Source organism: Schistocerca americana, chromosome 10, assembly GCF_021461395.2.
Source record: "Schistocerca americana isolate TAMUIC-IGC-003095 chromosome 10, iqSchAmer2.1, whole genome shotgun sequence".
Taxonomy (NCBI): domain Eukaryota; kingdom Metazoa; phylum Arthropoda; class Insecta; order Orthoptera; family Acrididae; genus Schistocerca; species Schistocerca americana.
In genome coordinates, this window is record NC_060128.1 from 170,299,855 (window position 1) to 170,319,294 (window position 19,440).

At 44.6% G+C, this 19,440-nt stretch overlaps 1 protein-coding gene across 2 annotated transcripts in view; it reads left to right on the forward strand.

Moving 5' to 3' along the window:
- LOC124552620 (probable cytochrome P450 304a1) overlaps positions 1-19,440 on the forward strand; it is a 121,940-nt gene that overhangs the window by 61,453 nt on the left and 41,047 nt on the right. For both annotated transcript variants that reach the window (XM_047126946.1, XM_047126947.1), the window contains exon 6: positions 1,292-1,472. In XM_047126946.1, coding sequence (XP_046982902.1) covers positions 1,292-1,472 — 181 coding nt within the window. The remainder of the gene's footprint in view (positions 1-1,291; positions 1,473-19,440) is intronic.

The following is a 19,440-nucleotide window of genomic DNA, read 5'->3' on the forward strand; positions in this document are numbered from 1 at the left end:
GAGACGGCGTGGTGTGTGGAGCTGCGCTGCCCGCCGCCCCCTGACGCTGACTAACCACCGACAAGGTGATGAACGCACGCGATGCCGCATAAGAGTCATAAGGCTTCACTCAGAACTGCAGAAGTCTCATCTGTTACATCCCCTTTTTGCGCAATACTAGTGTCGATCGTCAATTAAAGCTCATGGTATTCACATTTGCTACTAGGAGTTAAAATCTGAAACGCGATGATTTTTCTGTTATATAATTATTGAGAAGCCACATCAGCCACTGTAATTTACGACAAGTTAAATAAGTAATTAAAGATAATTGAGGGTTTCACAAGCTGCGACATCGTCGCAAAAAACACAGTGACCCGTATATGTAATAAGTTTCCTTTAATTTCCGTCTATGGTCACAATTTTTTCTGTTTAACAGATTACCGGTTTCTGTCTTTAATGACCATCATCAGATATGTCTCATTAGGACTTTGATTTTATGAGACAGATCTGATGATGGTCATTAAAGGCCGAAACCGGTAATCTGTTAAACAGAAAAAATTGTGACCATAGACGGAAATTAAAGGAATCTTATGATTGAGGGTCACTGTAGACCATTTTGATAGTTTTCTCTTTTACGAAACTTAATTTAAACCTAGATTATAGATGTGATATGGCATAGGTCATCCCTTAATCCATTGTAGAAGTTGGAAACCCATTCAGGGAATATTCGTTCACATTTTTGTTGAATGCAGTTGGTTTTTATCATCCTGTATTAAAATATTCCTGTTATCAATAGTGCAATTTATAAACAATGTTTTGTGAGTAGAATAAAATTTCCAATGGTAAACTTAACTGCTTTTTCGACGTTATTTTACCAGCTAACTAAAAATAGGAAAGACGTGAACCCCTTCCACTAAATTTAGTTAGTATTAAGATTCATTTACAGGGAGTGCAGTGGAGCTGACGCTGAAATCATGAAGTATTTGGTTATATCATCGCTAGTCTCACTGAACTCTTCTGAACTCTACATGTCATGTGTGGTCTGGCGTCTCCTTACCAGCAACAGGTCCCAGGTTCAAACTAGTCAATTCCCTAAAAAACACGCTCAGAGCGTCTTTGCTCGAAAGTGGTAGGGAGACACTACTTAGAACAAACAGACACCACGCAGAATGTTAGAATCTGGATGGTCAAATTCGGATTTGGAACCTACTCCCTACATTGCCGAAGACTCCGCCTCAATTAGGTTGTGAAGAAAAGTGTACAAGAGGGCAACAGGGAGTGTTTGTGGTAACCGCGGCTCTCGTCTTTCCAGCGGAGCAGCTGGCCATAATCCTGCTGGACATGTTCTTCCCGAGCGCGACCGCGCTCACCTCTGCAGTGACCTGGGCCCTGATGTACGTGGCCCACCACCCGTCGGTGATGCGGCGAGTGCAGCAGGAGCTGGACTCCGTGGTGGGCCGCGGCAGGGCGCCTACTCTGGACGACAGGCCACGGTGAGTACGCCTTCTTCTTGGCCACTACGTCTCTCAGGTAAACGCCGCCAGGCAGTACCCAAATAGGAATTAAAACGTTGCCCAGCCAACAAATATACGAGGGCTATCCACAAAGTACATTACGTTTTGGAATTAAAAATAAATAAAGTATTGGAATTTTTTTTATTATATACAGATGAAAGCCACACTTAAATACTACTTTTCTACATAGTTGCCATTTAAATTAAGGCACTTATCGTAGCGATGGAGGAGCTCGGAAATTCCTTCGTCGTAAAATTCGGCCGCCAGCGCCTTCAACCACGTGGTTACCTCTTCTTGAAGCTGTGCGTCGTCATCAAAACGCTGCATAGCCAACCACTTCTTCATTGCTGGGAATAAGTGGAAGTCGCTCGGTGCCAGGTCGGGACTGTACGGCGGATGAGGAAACAACTCCCACTTAAAAGATTCGAGAACTTCACGAGTGGCATTTGCCGTGTGGGCCCGGGCGTTGTCGTGAATCAGCAAGATCTTTGAGCCCAACTTTCCCCTGCGCTTGTTTTGTATTGCTCTTCTGAGGTTGTGCAGAGTTTGGCAATACCTTTGAGAGTTTACTGTAGTCCCTCTTTCCAGGAAATCCACAAAATTCACACCTTTTCTGTCCCAAAAGACAGTCGCCATCACCTTCCTTGCCGACATTGTCTGCATGCATTTCTTGTGTTTTTGGGGGGAATTTGTGTGCCCCCACTGCACTGACTGCAATTTTGTCTCGCAGATCACGTGCTTAACCCATGTTTCGTCACCAGTAACGATGCGATCGAGTAATGAGTCGCCATCTTTCTCGTAAGCGTCCAAAAACGTTAACGCTGCAGCCATTCGCCGATTTTTGTGAATCTCTGTCCAGATTTTTGGTATCCATCTTGCACAAAACTTGTGGTAACCAAGCTTTTCGGTAATGATTTCGTGCAACAAACTTCGTGAAATTTGTGTAAAACTCATAGAGAGTTCCGTTATTGTGAAATTACGGTTTTCACGGACCGCGGCATCGACTTTTTTGGCAAGTTTGGCAGTCACTATGCTGGGTCTTCCACTTCGCTCTTCGTCGTGAACGTTAGTTCGGCCATTTTTAAATTTTATGATCCATTGACGCACTCCACCTTCAGTGATTATGTTGTCCCCATACACTTCACAAAGTTGCCGATAGATTTCTATCGGTGTACAGTCTTTTGCAGTCAGAAACCTTATTACAGCACGCACTTCACACTTCGCAGCATTTTCAATTAACGCTGACATTTCAAACTGTCACAGTAACTCAACGGAGTACAGCACAAACCTCTCACTAGCACGGCAGGATGCCGACTGAGCGGCAGAATGCCATGACACCAAGATGGCCGCGCTAACCCCGCCCCTAACGGACACAAACGAAAACGTAATGTACTTTGTGGACAGCCCTCGTAGCATATGGTGTTAGCTTGCGACACTTTAATACCTAGATGGAATATAAACTCCAGGTTAACTACCATGTTCCTAGCACTCAGGCTAGTGTGGATTAGGTGGTTTTCCATTTGACATACACTACTGGCCATTAAATTTGCTACACCACGAAGATGACGTGCTACAGACGCGAAATTTAACCGACAGGAAGAGGACGCTGTGATATGCAAATGATTAGCTTTTCAGAGCATTCACATAAGGTTGGCGACGGTGGCGACACCTACAACGTGCTGACATGAGGAAAGTTTACGACCGATTTCTCATACACAAACAGCAGTTGACCGGCGTTGGCTGGTGAAACGTTGTTGTGATGCCTCGTGTAAGGAGGAGAAATGCGTACCATCACGTTTCCGACTTTGATAAAGGTCGGATTGTAGCCTATCGCTATTGCGGTTTATCGTATCGCGACATTGCTGCTCGCGTTGGTCGAGATCAAATCACTGTTAGCACAATATGGAATCGATGGGTTCAGGAGGATGATACGGAACGCCATGCTGGATCCCAACGGCCTCGTATCACTAGCAGTCGAGATGACAGACATCACACGCATGGCTGTAACGGATCGTACAGCCACGTCTCGATCCCTGAGTCAACAGATGGGGACGTTTGCAAGACAACAACCATCTGCACGAACTGTTCGACGACGTTTGCAGCAGCATGGACTATCAGCTCGGAGACCGTGGCTGCGGTTACCATTGACGCTGCATCACAGACAGGAGCGCCTGCGATGGTGTACTCAACGACGAACCTGGGTGCGCGAATGGCAAAACGTCATTTTTTCGGATGAATCCAGGTTCTGTTTACAGCATCATGATGGTCGCATCCGTGTTTGGCGACTTCGCGGTGAACTCACATTGGAAGCGTGTACTCATCATCGCCATACTGGCGTATCACCCGGCGTGATGGTATGGGGTGCCATTGATTACACGTCTCGATCACCTCTTGTTCGCATTGACGGCACTTTGAACAGTGGGCGTTACATTTCAGATGTCTTACAACCCGTGCCTCTACCCTTCATTCGATCCCTGCGAAACCCTACATTTCAGCAGGATAATGCACGACCGTATGTTGCAGGTCCTGTACGGGCCTTTCTGGATACAGAAAATGTTCGACTGCTGCCCTGGCCAGCACATCCTCCAGATCTCTCACCAATTGAAAACGTCTGGTCAATGGTGGCCGAGCAACTGGGTCGTTACAATACGCCAGTCACTTTTCTTGATGAACTGTGGTATCGTGTTGAAGCTGCATGGGCAGCTGTACCTGTACACGCCATCCGAGCTCTGTTTGACTCAATCCCCAGGCGTATCAAGGCCGTTATTACGACCAGAGGTGGCTGTTCTGGGTACTGATTTCTCAGGATCTATGCACACAAACTGCGTGACAATGTAATCACATGTCAGTTCTAATATAATATATTTGCCCAATGAGTACCCGTTTATCATCTGCATTTCTTCTTGGTGCAGCAGTTTTAATGGCCCGTAGTGAAGGTTAAAACGCACTGCTTCCAGGGCTCGAGGAGGTGAGCTTGATACGGATAGAATCTGCTTTGAAGATTAACGTCGATGGCTGGTGCGCTAGCAAGCTTGGGGTGTGTTTCTCCTCATCTCAGCTGTTATGCATGTCCCACGCTACACGGATATTCAGAAAATGCTCTCACAGTTGGACAACAGCTTAGCTCTACATGCACACAGATGTCATTAACAGATTCTGACTTGAGTGGGAGTGTAAGAGACCGGCGGCCTTACACGTTTAGTCTCTTCAAACGCTTAATCCCTATTAGGTCGGATTGAGGGAGGACAAAGAAGCAATTCAGAGGTGGGCTGCTAGATTTGTTACTGGTAGGTTTGATCATCGCACGAGTGTTACGGAAATGCTTCAGGAACTCGTGTGGGAGTCTCTAGAGGAAAGGAGGCGTTCTTTTCGTGAATCGCTAATGAGGAAATTTAGAGAACCAGTATTTGAGGCTGACTGCAGTACAATTTTTCTGCCGCCAACTTACATTTCGCGGAAAGACCACAAAGATAAGAGAGATTAGGGCTCGTATAGAGGCATATAGGCAGTCATTTTTCCCTCGTTCTGTTTGGGAGTGGAACAGGGAGACAAGATGCTAGTTTTGGTACGAGGTACCCTTCGCCACGCACCGTATGGTGGATTGCGGAGTATGTGTGTAGATGTAGATGTAGACCTTCCAAAACACAGCACTCAAACAGTTAAAATGTGAAATGTGTGCTCCCAGCAGTACCCAACGGTTTAGTCAAGGGTCCATCACTTTCCTGTCTGAGTCGCATCGACAGTTGCCCTCAGATACTTTCTGTCTTCTATCAGTGACACTCAACTATACTGACGGGAAAAAACACAAAACCAAGAACGAGTTTTGCGGTATAAATGAAAATTGGTTCGCTTGTTTCTACATCTGAAATATGACGTCTACTCAAATTTCGCGCCAGTCGCGTATGAGATTGCAAATAAGGTCCGCTTTAGTGCCACTATCGGGAAGCAAATCAGGTTTGCTTCAATTACACGCTTTAACGGTCGCGGCGGTTAGTTACCTTTGAGATTAGACGTGGTGAGTTGATGTTAGTCAAGAATGTCTTTAAGGCTACAAAGACGCCCTTATCAACACCCTACTGAGTTTGAACGAAGTCTGTAACCTCCCCCTCACTTATCGACCTTAATGACAGTGAAAAATTAAACCGCGTGTACCTAATGGAAATTTGGGAAAAGCAATCGTCACCGAAGTTAATCTGTCGGTAAAGAGGGAGGAAAGGGTTACATCTAAATGAAAGGAAAAATGCAAATGAAACTGGTGGAAATTAATTTTGAAAAGGGGTAAAGTTAATAAAGAAAGTAAATGTGCCGCCGTTACGTTAACGATTAACTAGCGGTAATTAGATATTTGAGATTTGGGGGAAATCACGGTCGCCAGTCCTAAGGACAATTACTATAGTAACTGAAAAAGAAAGGTTATTACACATATAATTAGCACTAGAAGCGTGGCAACTGAAGGTTGACACGTGTAGTGTGAAAACTGAAAGTTTGTCAGAAGTAATAAATTTCGCTACACTCTGACTTAATTTAGCAAAAGAATTAATAAAACCGGAAAACTGAAAGTTAATTTAGTGACTGAAATTAATAAGAAGCTTTCTTTCTTAAGCACATCGAAATTCAGTAAAATACGGTTAGTCTTGGGCTACCTCAACAATCATTTTAAAAGCAACTTGACTCTGCGCAATTTAGAAATAAGAGATTTAACTTTGAACTTGAATTAAATGATTCTGAACAATTAACAATAGTAAAATTTAGTACGTACCAAGCTGAGCTGCAGTCACAGGTAAGCTAAAATATGGTAACAAAACTCGCACTCTTAATTTGTGCTTGTGTAATCTAAATATTGTAGCCAGCTATGAATACTTAAAGTGAACTTTGAAATTAAGGCAGTGAAATTGAATGATGCTGGCCTTTGAATTTCAACGACACTCGGGTTCATTCCGGAAAAGGAAGGGACCCTGCTTGGTAATGCAATTGGGACAATGAGCAACAAAGGTTCATGCTACGTTGCTGTAATTTTGTGATTTGAACAGTTTTAAAAGCTGAGGTCTGCCATACAGTTTTAAAACTTTACGCGCTTCCAGTCTTCCTTGTTGGTTGATTGAAGATTTGAAGTCGTCGATCGAGGAGGTGGCGACAGTCACTCATTGTCGGCCGTCGCTGTTGCAGAAGCTGGATGCTGGCGCGCCTTCTTCTCGACACGGTCACCAGACGAAACGGGCTCTTGATGTGCGCCAGCTAATGCTTCCCGTCCGCGACACCGTGCCAGAAACTATCATAGCCAGTCGATCGCAATTACATGCTGCCAAACCCCGAAAGCGCGGCAACTCGCGGGAGCGTCACACAACACACCGGCTCCACTGCACTACTCCAGCCAGACCCCCTCTGCCCGCGCTCCACGCGGCAGAGTTCACACTACCAAAGATCCTACACACTTTGATTCTTCACACGACCTATCGATGTAATCGTTCGATAGCAGTTTTCCCTAGGCAAGACCCAGCGTAAAAATACAAATAATATTTACGAAACAAATCAATTATATATCGACATAAATGCATATATATATAAATAGTAAAACAATTACAATATACAAAGACACAGAAATGTTATATATTCAGGTAACAACATAAGGAAAAAATTATGGTACAATAGATGGAAATAGGAGGATATGTATTTCCTGCGTTACAAGTCGTGTAATAGAGCAATGACAAGTGAATGTTCCTTTTGCGAGAATGTACGGTCTCATGAAGACCAGTCTCTGGACATGACATGGTGCTGTTGAGAGGGAAGACCGTCGTGTTCGGTGTATGACTCTGGCGAATCGTACTGCGTCTGCGGCAGCAATTTGAGCAGCTATTGGCACCACAGTGACACAACGAAGTGTTGTAAATCGGTTACTCTCTCACTGGCTTCTTTTTCTCCCATTGAATGACAGTATATCCCAACTGCCACTGTCTCCTCTCTCAATTACACTCTCTCCTTTTGTCTTTCATTCCCAATGCCACCGTTTCCACCATACCTCAGCAGCTCAAAAATTCTAGGACGGGGGGGGCAATTTAATTTTTCCCCTATACCCATGTGTTTAAAATTTCTGTCCAAATTGCGCCTTCCCCTAGACCAGTGTGTTAACGTTCGCCAGTCTGGAAGGATCCTGACCCTCCAAAGCCTATGTATGGTGTCCAATGTCTCCTCTCTCTTTTGCTCCCACTCCTTCTGTCTCCACCCATCTCTCTTTCTGTTTTACTGGCACTGCCTCTCACTGACCACCAATATCTCCTCTCTCTTTGACCCCCACTGCTATTGTCTTCATTCCTCTCTCTTTTCACTGCCACTTCCTCTCTCCTACCATCACCATCTCCTCTCTCTTCCACCGTCACTGCCTCTCTCTGCTACTCTCACTCAGTATACGCGCGAATATGTTCGCATGCCAAATTGTTTGGTGAGGGGGACGGATTGAGGATTGAGGGGGCTGGTCCTCCACACTTCTGCCAGTGTCTTTCAAAGAGGAACGTATTCGCATCTTATGTATTCTGACAGGAGCATTTTTTCTTTGGTATCCTTCTTTTCCCTGTTGCATATGTAAAACGAATCTTATAGCGTCCTGCAGTTGGCAGGAAAGAACTAACGATCAAGTTTTGAATACGCTTCATTTAAACTCCTTCTGGCATGCAGTCAGTTTCAAACGCAAGAACAAGAAACACAACAATTGCTGTAATGGCAAAAGCCAGATAAGAGTACAAGACAATGAAAAAAATAATAACCAAAATACTACTCCATACAATTACAAAGTGGCGTTACACCCAATAAAATACAATTTTCTACTGAAGGCTACAGCGAGTGTCTGCTAGGCTAAAGCTGGTGTAGGTATTGGCCAGCGCTGTCCTAGCTGTAGGTACGCACACCAGTCTGACACTGCCGGCGTGCTTATAACACCGATTCTGCGGAGTGTTACACCTAATCACATTAGTTCCAATTAGTGGATCTCTGTCACATGGCTTTTCCCGAAAATCTGTTGATGTTTACATCCACTGGTGATGTTTTGATATGAGCTCTTGAAGGGAGGTCGGCAGCCCACCTTGCTTGTCTGTTGTGCGGGCCCTCTAAATGATTAGGGAGCACTACGACAAATCACATATACCTATGAAGTTTTGGTACTTTATTTATATACAGGGTGATTATAATTCAAGTTAAACTTTCGAAACGCTGTAGAAATAACATCACTGGTCAGAATGACGTCAAATTGGAACGAAATATTATTGGAGAAGGGGGAAAAGAGTATGGCAGAAGAAAAAAGAATAGTACGAAAATTGATCAATAGATGGCGCTGTATGTGTCACAATACATGAATGAAAACATCTGTCATACGCACGACCCATTGAAGTTGGTATAATCACGCCAGGCTTTCCCTCCTTTCGCGTCTGTGACATTCGTCAGGACTGTCTCAATGCAGGATCGCGCTCTGCTTGTAAAGCTTTATTACGAGTATGATGACTGTGCACACGTCACTCCGCAGAAGTTTTGGTCACTGAAGGGTTTGAGAAAGGGCACTGGTCCGAGGACTGTCATGGGTTTGGAGAAAATTATTCGGAAATTCGAAAAGACGGGTTCCTTTGGTGTTCAACCTGGTAGAGGGAGGAAACGAATTGATTTGTCAGTGGAAGCAGTGGCCACAGCAATGCAGGAGGAGACGAGTGGTGGTGTGTAAACGTGTAGTGCACGGAAAATTGCCAGAACACTGGACATACACGTGAACACGGTGCGTAAAATCCTACGAAACATCCTTCTTTGCTATCCATTGAAAATTACCCATGTGCATAAGTTGCTTCCTGTTGACCTGCCAGCAAGAGAGACCTGTGCTTTAGAATTCCTTGCTCGCATGGAAGTTGGCAATGATTGGCCGTGGAAGATTTTGTGAACAGACGAAGGAAGCCCAGTTCCATCTGACAGGATATTCAATACACAGAATTGTCGAATATGGGCAATGGAAAATCCACACGCAAATCAACTCTCGCGTCCGTCGGCCGTCGTAATTTAATATATTATTTATTGGTAACGTTGATTGTTGCCGACTTACGTGGTGGGCCTTAATCAAAATGGTACTTCATTTTAATTTTGATTTACAATTAAACGCTTTTGTGCAGTTCTCTTTTTTTAAACAATATTGATCTTTAGTGGAATTAGACTCGCTGAATCTTAAAACATGAGTATATCAGTTGAACAATGGAATAAGCTTTTCATATTAATTTCCTCGGCTAGTCAGTTCACTTTAAAGCAAAAAGTCTTTAATTATTAATTACAATTGCGGCCCACACACGCGCGACAGTATTTCGTCTTACCTCCGTTAACCATTGCACTGTAGTCGGAGTCCTGGCTCTGGCTCTCGGCTGTGGTACTGAAAATAAGAATCTTAAAGCTACGTATTTTCTGCAACGTCGGGCGGCTGTGGAGAAAAATGTGTATTATGTTAATAGCGAGCGAGATTTTCGCCACGTAATGGCGTCGTTGGCTGCATCGGCCGCTGCGATTGTTGCACTGTAAATTACTCGAATGCAGGTTCTAACAACCCTACCACAACAAAGGTCAAAATTTAATGATTGTGGTGTTGCTCACGCTGCTAAATACTGCATTTTCGGGCAACAACAAAGTTATTATGTGGCAGGTGTCATTAGAGCACAGTTAATAAAGTCATTTCATGTAATAATTAATAAACTAGGCACTCATCTTTTCGTGTTTCCCACGCTGGTCTCGTTGTAAAATCATGGCTCAATCGTCGAAAATCTAGGTGGTGATGATTCCAAGCTCGGATGCCAAAAGGCCTAGGTTTTATCCTGCTATATTCAAAAGTTCTGTAGATGCGCTTCACAAACCATTCTTGAAGATTACACTTTTGCTGGAGAATGGTGATGTAAAAAAATAATCAGCACTCCGAATTTAAGTTACACTTCCTTTTAATTGCTTTTATTGCAATATCACGTGACACACAAACATCACTTCACAATACAAAACATACTTGAAAACATCTTCCTCACATTTTATAAGCCAACTACAATATGCATCTTTCCAACGTGAAGTCCAAGACTTGACTTTTTCAAGGTCCGACTCTCTAACAACTAACTAATAATCGCTTACGCGCCCAAAAATCAGAGTTACAAGTACGTCAAAGATCATAGTGACAAAAGAAAGAATACACATAAGAATAATATCATTGCAATATAAACATATCGATGTATCACAAATGAAATAAAATCTGAATGTTGTCTCAGAAATATGTTAACTACTTTACAGAAACACAGTAGAATATTACTGGTATCGAGAGGTTCAGGTGAGGTGCCGTAATGATTGCGCAATTCAAGTACCATTACAAGGTTAAGTAAAGGAAGGCGGATATGAAATTGGGATCACCTCTTACAAATTAAAAGTGCACAATAATATTAAATTAATATATTATCTGCTTAATTAGTACAAATATGGTTACATTTGCCAGCACTCGCAAGATGTCCGTCTACACACAACCAAGACAAGAGAAGAAGTGAAGACGACTAAAAAATTAACAAAAGAGCGTATCTTGTCGTCTCTTTAGATCATTTTGTTATATTTCTTTGCCCTCGAAACTTACACAGGGAAATTATTATCTTACGGGTACACGAGAAAAATGTATATTATTCAATTTTTAAATGTCTCTTCTTTATAAAAACTGTTTTTTAAGTCTTTTTATTATTTCGCTGGGGACGCTATACAACCAGTACCAATTTATCCTGAAAAGATCGCTGTGTGGTGCGGGTTTACGGCATCATTTGTCATAAGGTCATATTTTTTGGAAGATACAGGTGCTTTCGGTCCTGTTACCCGTACCGTCGCGGGTAAGCGCTATGCGGGTCTTCTGCGCAACCACGCCATTTCCAGCTCTCCAACAGCGTGGGTGTGTGGATGGGATCATTTTTATGCAAGATGGAGCACCTCCACACATTGCAAATCCAGTTAAGCAGCTGCTGAAGCGCCATTTCGAAATGCTAGAATTATCAGCTACCATTTCCCTGCAGCCTGGCCGTCCCGATCACCTGATATTAATCCCTGTGACTTCGCACTGTGGGGCTATCTGAAAGATGTTGTGTTCAGTGATCCGATTGCAAACTTAAGCTGCATTGAAGGCAAGCAGGGCGCAACACATTCTGAACGTGACCCAGAACACTCTGATCAGTTATGGAACATGCTGTTTCTCGATTTCAACTTTTTGGCCTCAGGACAATAACAAAAACCGATTTTTCCCATCCAATGTACTATGACCTTGCCGTGGTGGATGGTCTTACGTAAACAACAGTATCACACCTGTACACCCATGCACACTTGAGTAGTACAGTTTGTTTAACGTCAAACGTACACCTTAGGCATTGTTGTATTATTCATTTGCCATTTTTACTCCACCACTATTAAATTATGATGCTCAAAGCGCCATCTATTGCTACATTTTATAACTATTTATTTTTCTTGTGCCATACGTTTTTTCCGATAATATTCCGTTGCAATTTGACGTCATTCTGACCAGTGGTGTTATTTCTACAGCGGTTTGAAAGTATAACTTTAATTATAATCACCCAGTACTTCGACACATATATATACCTTGACACATATAGCCGGCCGCGGTGGCCGAGCCGTTGTAGGCGCTTCAGTCCGGAACCACGCGGCTGCTACGGTCGCAGGTTGGAATCCTGGCTCGGGCATAGATGTGTGTGATGTCCTTAGTTAGGTTTAATTAGTTCTAGGTTTAGGGGACTCATGACCTCAGCTGTTAAGTCCCATAGTGCTTAGAGTCATTTGAACCATTTGACACACATAAATAACAATAAGCGCTCGTGACATAAGGTTAACACAAAATCGTTTGCTTTACATTTTCTCTGGTGTCTTTGCTCATCGACTGCAATTCATCGTCTGCAGCTCGTGGTCGTGCGGTAGCGTTCTCGCTTTCCGCGCCCGGGTTCCCGGGTTCGGGTCCCGGCGGGGTCAGGGATTTTCTCTGCCTCGTGATGACTGGGTGTTGTGTGATGTCCTTAGGTTCGTTAGGTTTAAGTAGTTCTAAGTTCTAGGGAACTCATGACCATAGATGTTAAGTCCCATAGTGCTCAGAGCCATTTGAACCATGTTTTGCAATTCATCAGAAACGCCCGGCTTATGATTTGTATCTTATAAGAGTAAAAATGTTATTAGAAATATTTTACTAAATTTGTCAGAGTTCCCAATTTTACATAATTTTTGTCAGTCATTTTATGTTTTTGTCAGGCATATTAAGACCCGTATCAACCCATTTTTCTCACTGCAGTACCAGTTTGGGCTTATTTGTGTAGGCGACAAGTGCCCATTATACAGAGGCAGCGCGTTATGAAGTTTTACTGTTAAAAAAACAGTGAATTAAATTTAGTTTGGTCGCCTCATAACTCTTGTGATGACCCTGGAACTATTAATTTGAATTAAAACTGCATTTACGCCTCGGGCCGGATATTACGTGCGTATGTGCAGTAACTTTGAACCTCTGGATCTCAGTAGCAGATAACGATATCGAAAAGAGTTTTGAAGTTTCACGAGAATATCATCTTAACAACGTCTGGTAAAAATGTCGACAATCTACCATGAATATAAACGATAGGAATTGCCATCCCCACGATTGGTACTTTTAGTACCAAAAAATTATGGTTTTTCGAAGTTTTCTAAGAAGCCGTCCTGAGGTATACACTACACCACGCCTAATGCAAAAGAACCAACCGATTCGCTCAATTTGACTGGGCTGCAGGAAGTGTGTAATGTTTAAATTTTGACCCTGAACAACAGGATAGCTGCATTATGTCGGGCCTTCTGATAGGTATACAGACGGTAACTAGACCATGGGCTATCGAAAACACTTGGTCCCTTATGTCTGTGGTCAACAGAAGCAGAGATACGGTCCCCTGAAAAATCGCATTTTCGCTCACTGCTTTTTGGAACGTATTGCTGACGTGCGCTGTCGTGCACGGACTGTTGAAAGCATCAGGCAGCACCAGTAGTGAAATTTCTGATTGATCAGGAGAAGCCAGGTACGTTGTTGTTCACAACAGCAGAGGAAACCGAACACCATGTGTGACGTCCGCTCTCCTCTTTTGTTGTCGCTGTTGATGTTGAGCCGGTACTGCTACAGCTCTGTCGGTGGAGTGGAGACGCGACGCGCAGTGATGGTTGTCTGTCCGCGTCGGATAACTTGGAACAGCACCTGGAAATCTCTAAAGAAAACTGTTCCTCGCGTAATGTATGAAAGTTTGCGTTTGCGAGTCCGCACAGTCTTCTCAGCGATGCGAACTGCTGATCTTAATTGTCTTTTATGGTTTTATGATGATTTGCTATGCCCCGTTAGTTTGTTATTGCAGTACTGAGTGAATCATTCATCATCGGCGTCGTTTCACACCACTGAAGCGAGGGAAAATTCGTTTGCGGTTCAGTATCAGCAGGTGTTGTTACGTTGCTAGGCAAAATTGTTCACTACGGCACGACGCAAATCCAGAGATAATCTATAATGCTATCTTGCTTTCGTGCGTCGTGATATTATTGCGGCAAAACACTCCTTTCAATGCTCAATGTTCATCAAGTCACTCTTTCAATTAAAATGTTCACAGTTAATTAGTTTTGATCATCATCTATCACACAGTCAACACGTTAGATTTCCATTACTGACGAACAATTTTATTGTTCCTTATTAGCAGTTAGTTTATAATCATCACACCACACGCACACCGATGGATCAGATTAATTAAGATTCTTTTCAGTTCGGTGATCGTGATAATTACGACAACTTTTACAATCGGCGTATTTGTATTATCTTCGTGTGGTCGTATTAATGTTTCCTACTCCAGGCTAATCAGGTATTGCAGTCTTCGATGCTATGTCCATTCTGCGTTGTAACTGTTCACTTCGATGAAGGTTGAGTCCAACAACAATATCTCCAATAATTAAAGTTCGTTAACTCGTCGTGCACTATCAGAATACCACTTCATTTCAAGTTCTCAAGTCAGAATAACTGAGAACAAAGTCCGCGCATCTCCATCACACAATATTACTTTTTTTTTTTAATAGAAATAATCTCGTAGCGTTCCGTTTGTAGTACTATAACAAACGTTGCTCTCTCTGGACTTGATAACAAGCAAGCTAGCAAGCAACTAACTTTTCCATGATCGAGCATTGTAAACGCATTGAATTTCCTTTTCGCCGCGTTTACAACTCTCTTTCACAACAAATGTTATCTCAGAGCGACATATTACTTTGGACTTAACTTTCGTCGTACTGATTTGCAATTATTACTAAGATGTTTGATAGCTAATTAAAAAAAGCTTTCTTTCTAGCTTTATATCATGACATACTCAGTAATTATTGAAATTCGTGTTCATCAAAACTTTAAGGTGTTATATTATTGTCAAAGTTGTCGTACATGTCAGGATAACACTGTTCCCTACTTTAAATTATCGTGACATTCTTATTTGGGTTTTCGGATTTCTTGGGGTGTTACACATTGTATCATGACAGTAATCAGAACTGCCTATTTTCCTTGTAGCAGTTCTCACAATTGGCAAATAAGACCAGTGAGCATACAAGTTTAGTTTTCTTGAAACACTTGTAACAGACAGAGTACCGTGTAAGCTATCGATCAGCATAATTTTTTTATTTCGTTTGCAACCGTGGTCGGAGTGCAGTATCACGCAGTAAACAGCACATGTACGCGAAAAGTTATACAGCCGACTTGTTTAATTTCTAATTAGCTGAAGTTGAGGTTTACGAATATATGATGCCATGAAAGAAAGCCTGGTTCATTGAAATGTTTACAGAAAGCTTCTTGGGCGTATTTCGCTAGTTCTGCATAATTTATGTTTGTGTTTTGAAAGATAGGCGGGAGTAACTCGCAACACACGTCCTCATCGTCGAGCGCACATTTGTTTGCTACGAAGGCAGAGTTATAAGGGACGTGTCCCAAATATACAGGGTGATTATGATTGTTGTAAAGAAACAATGCTCATAGTGACGTCAAATTTGAGCGGAATATTATCGAAGTAGGAGAAAACGTAATGGCAACAAAAAAATTATCGAAAGTTGTGCCACTAAATAGCTCTGTAAACGACAGAAACTGCAAAATAAAAGACTTGGAGTGCATAGTTGTTCGTTAGCTTGCAACTGAGGTGTCCAGCATGGCTCTTTCCTTGAAGGATCGCGCGCTGCTGGTAAAGCTCTTTGGCAAGAGCTGTGACTGCGCCAGGAGCCCTGCAGAAGTTGCGGATGCTCAGTGGTATGAAAAAAGACATTGGTCCGGTGTCTACCAAGGGTCTGGAGAAAATGATTACGAAATTCGGAACGACAGGTTCTACATCTACATCTATATGGCTCTGACCACTATGGAACTTAACATCTGAGGTCATCAGTCTCCTAGAACTTAGAACTACTTAAACCTAACTAGCCTAAGGACATCACACACACCCATGCCCGAGGCAGGATTCGAACCTGCGACCGTAGCGGTCACGCGGTTCCAGATTGAAGCGCCTAGAACCCCTCGGCCACAGAGGCTGGCTCTACATCTATACTCTGCAAACCACCGTGAGGTGCGTGGCAGAGGGTACGTCCCATTGTACCAGTTATTAGGGCTTCCTCCTGTTCCATCCACGTATGGAGCGTGGGAAGAACGATTGTTTAAATGCCTCTGAGCGTGCAGTAATTATTCCAATCTTATCCTCACGATCCCTCTGTGAGCGATACGTAGGGGGTTGCAGTATACCCCTAGACTAATCATTTAAAGGCGGTTCTTGAAACTTTGGTAACAGACTTTCTCGGGATAGTTTATGTCAATATTCCTTCAGTATCCAGAATGAGAGTTTCACTCAGCAGTGGAGTGTGCGCTGATATGAAACTTCCTGGCAGATTAAAACTGTGTGCCAGACCGAGACTCGAACTCGGCACCTTTGCCTTTTGCGGGCAAGTGCTCTGCCATCTGAGCTACCCATGTGTGAGCTGTGAGGACCGGGCGTGAGTCGTGCTTGGATAGCTCAGATGGTAGAACACTTGCCCGCGAAAAGCAACGATCCCGAGTTCGAGTCTCGGTCCGGCACACAGTTTTAATCTGCCAGGAAGTTTCATATCAGCGCACACTCCAGTGCAGAGTGAAAATCTCCTTCTGGAAACGTCCCCCAGGCTGTGGCTAAGCCATGTCTCCGCAATATCCTTCCTTTCAGAAGTGCTAGTTCTGCAAGGTTCGCAGGAGAGCTTCTGCAAAGTTTGGAAGGTAGGAGACGAGGTACTGGCAGAAGTAAAGTTGTGAGGACGGGGCGTGAGTCGTGCTTGGGTAGCTCAGATGGTAGAGCACTTGCCCGCGAAAGGCAAAGGTCCCGAGTCCGAGTCTCATTCCGGCACACAGTTTTGATCTGCCAGGAAGTTTCCTTCAGTATGTCTGTGGCACTGCTCCCGTGGATTCAAAAACCTGTGACCATTCGTGGTGCCCTTCTCTGCATACGTTCAATATCCCCTGTTAGTCCTATCTGCTTTGGGTCCCATACACTTGAGCAATATTCTAGGATGGATCGCACGAGTGTTTTTCTGGCAATCTCTTTTGTAGACTGATTGCACTTCCTCAGTATTCTACCAGTTGATCCGATGTCTGTCGAAGATGTGGCCACAGTATTGCAGGAGAGGTTGAGCGGTCGTGTGCAATCATCCAGTGAACGGGGAATTGCCCGGACATTGGATATACCTGCGAGCACGGTGCATAAAATCCTACGAATCATCCTGCGTTGCTATCCACACAAAACCACCCATGTTCAGGAATTGGTCCCTGCTGACCCGCCAGTAAGACAAACTCTTGCTGTGGAATTTCTTGCTGGCATGGAAATCGACGTCTAATGACCATGGGACATTACGTGGACAGACGAAGCCCATTTCCGAGGACATCTCAGTACACAGAACTACGGAATGCGGGCAAGGGAAAATCCGCACGCACATCAGCAGGTACCACTTCATTCTGCAAAGATGATTGTGTGATGCGGTTTGACGGCATCGTTTATCGTAGGGCCATGTTTTTTTCAATGTGATGAGTCCTGCGGGTCCGATTACCTGTAGATCTCTGGAAAACGTTACGACAGTCTTTTGCGCACATACATCACACCAACCCTTCAACGACGTGGATGTGTGGTAGGACCATTTACACTCCTGGAAATTGAAATAAGAACACCGTGAATTCATTGTCCCAGGAAGGGGAAACTTTATTGACACATTCCTGGGGCCAGATACATCACATGATCACACTGACAGGACCACAGGCACATAGACACAGGCAACAGAGCATGCACAATGTCGGCACTAGTACAGAGTATATCCACCTTTCGCAGCAATGCAGGCAGCTATTCTCCCATGGAGACGATCGTAGAGATGCTGGATGTAGTCCTGTGGAACGGCTTGCCATGCCATTTCCACCTGGCGCCTCAGTTGGACCAGCGTTCGTGCTGGACGTGCAGACCGCGTGAGACGACGCTTCATCCAGTCCCAAACATGCTCAATGGGGGACAGATCCGGAGATCTTGGTGGCCAGGGTAGTTGACTTACACCTTCTAGAGCACGTTGGGTGGCACGGGATACATGCGGACGTGCATTGTCCTGTTGGAACAGCAAGTTCCCTTGCCGGTCTAGGAATGGTAGAACGATGGGTTCGATGACGGTCTGGATGTACCGTGCACTATTCAGTGTCCCCGCGACGATCACCAGTGGTGTACGGCCAGTGTAGGAGATCGCTCCCCACACCATGATGCCGGGTGTTGGCCCTGTGTGCCTCGGTCGTATGCAGTCCTGATTGTGGCGCTCACCTGCACGGCGCCAAACACGCATACGACCATCATTGGCACCAAGGCAGAAGCGACTCTCATTGCTGAAGACGACACGTCTCCATTCGTCCCTCCATTCACGCCTGTCGCGACACCACTGGAGGCGGGCTGCACGATGTTGGGGCGTGAGCGGAAGACGGCCTAACGGTGTGCGGGACCGTAGCCCAGCTTCATGGAGACGGTTGCGAATGGTCCTCGCCGATACCCCAGGAGCAACAGTGTCCCTAATTTGCTGGGAAGTGGCGGTGCGGTCCCCTACGGCACTGCGTAGGATCCTACGGTCTTGGCGTGCATCCGTGCGTCGCTGCGGTCCGGTCCCAGGTCGACGGGCACGTGCACCTTCCGCCGACCTCTGGCGACAACATCGATGTACTGTGGAGACCTCACGCCCCACGTGTTGAGCAATTCGGCGGTACGTCCACCCGGCCTCCCGCATGCCCACTATACGCCCTCGCTCAAAGTCCGTCAACTGCACATACGGTTCACGTCCACGCTGTCGCGGCATGCTACCAGTGTTAAAGACTGCGATGGAGCTCCGTATGCCACGGCAAACTGGCTGACACTGACGGAAGCGGTGCACAAATGCTGCGCAGCTAGCGCAATTCGACGGCCAACACCGCGGTTCCTGGTGTGTCCGCTGTGCCGTGCGTGTGATCATTGCTTGTACAGCCCTCTCGCAGTGTCCGGAGCAAGTATGGTGGGTCTGACACACCGGTGTCAATGTGTTCTTTTTTCCATTTCCAGGAGTGTATATGCAACAATGCGCTCCTTCGCATTTTGTACAGCCAGTGAATCAGGTGATGCAGAGGCCTTTCGGAAATGCTGGAATTATCAGCCGTCACTTCCCTACAGCCCGGCCATCCAAATAAACTGTTCTTAATCGGTGTGACTTCTGGCTGTGAGGTTCTCCGACAGACGCTGTGTTGAGTGCTGCAACTGCAAAAGTAGCTGTATTGGAGGTACGCATTGCGCAGCGCATTCTGGACCTGACTTCTGAGACACTCCGATCTGTTGTGGAACATGCTGTTACTCGGTTTCAACTTTTGTCAGAAAACGGTGGATAGCATTATGAACCTGTCTTG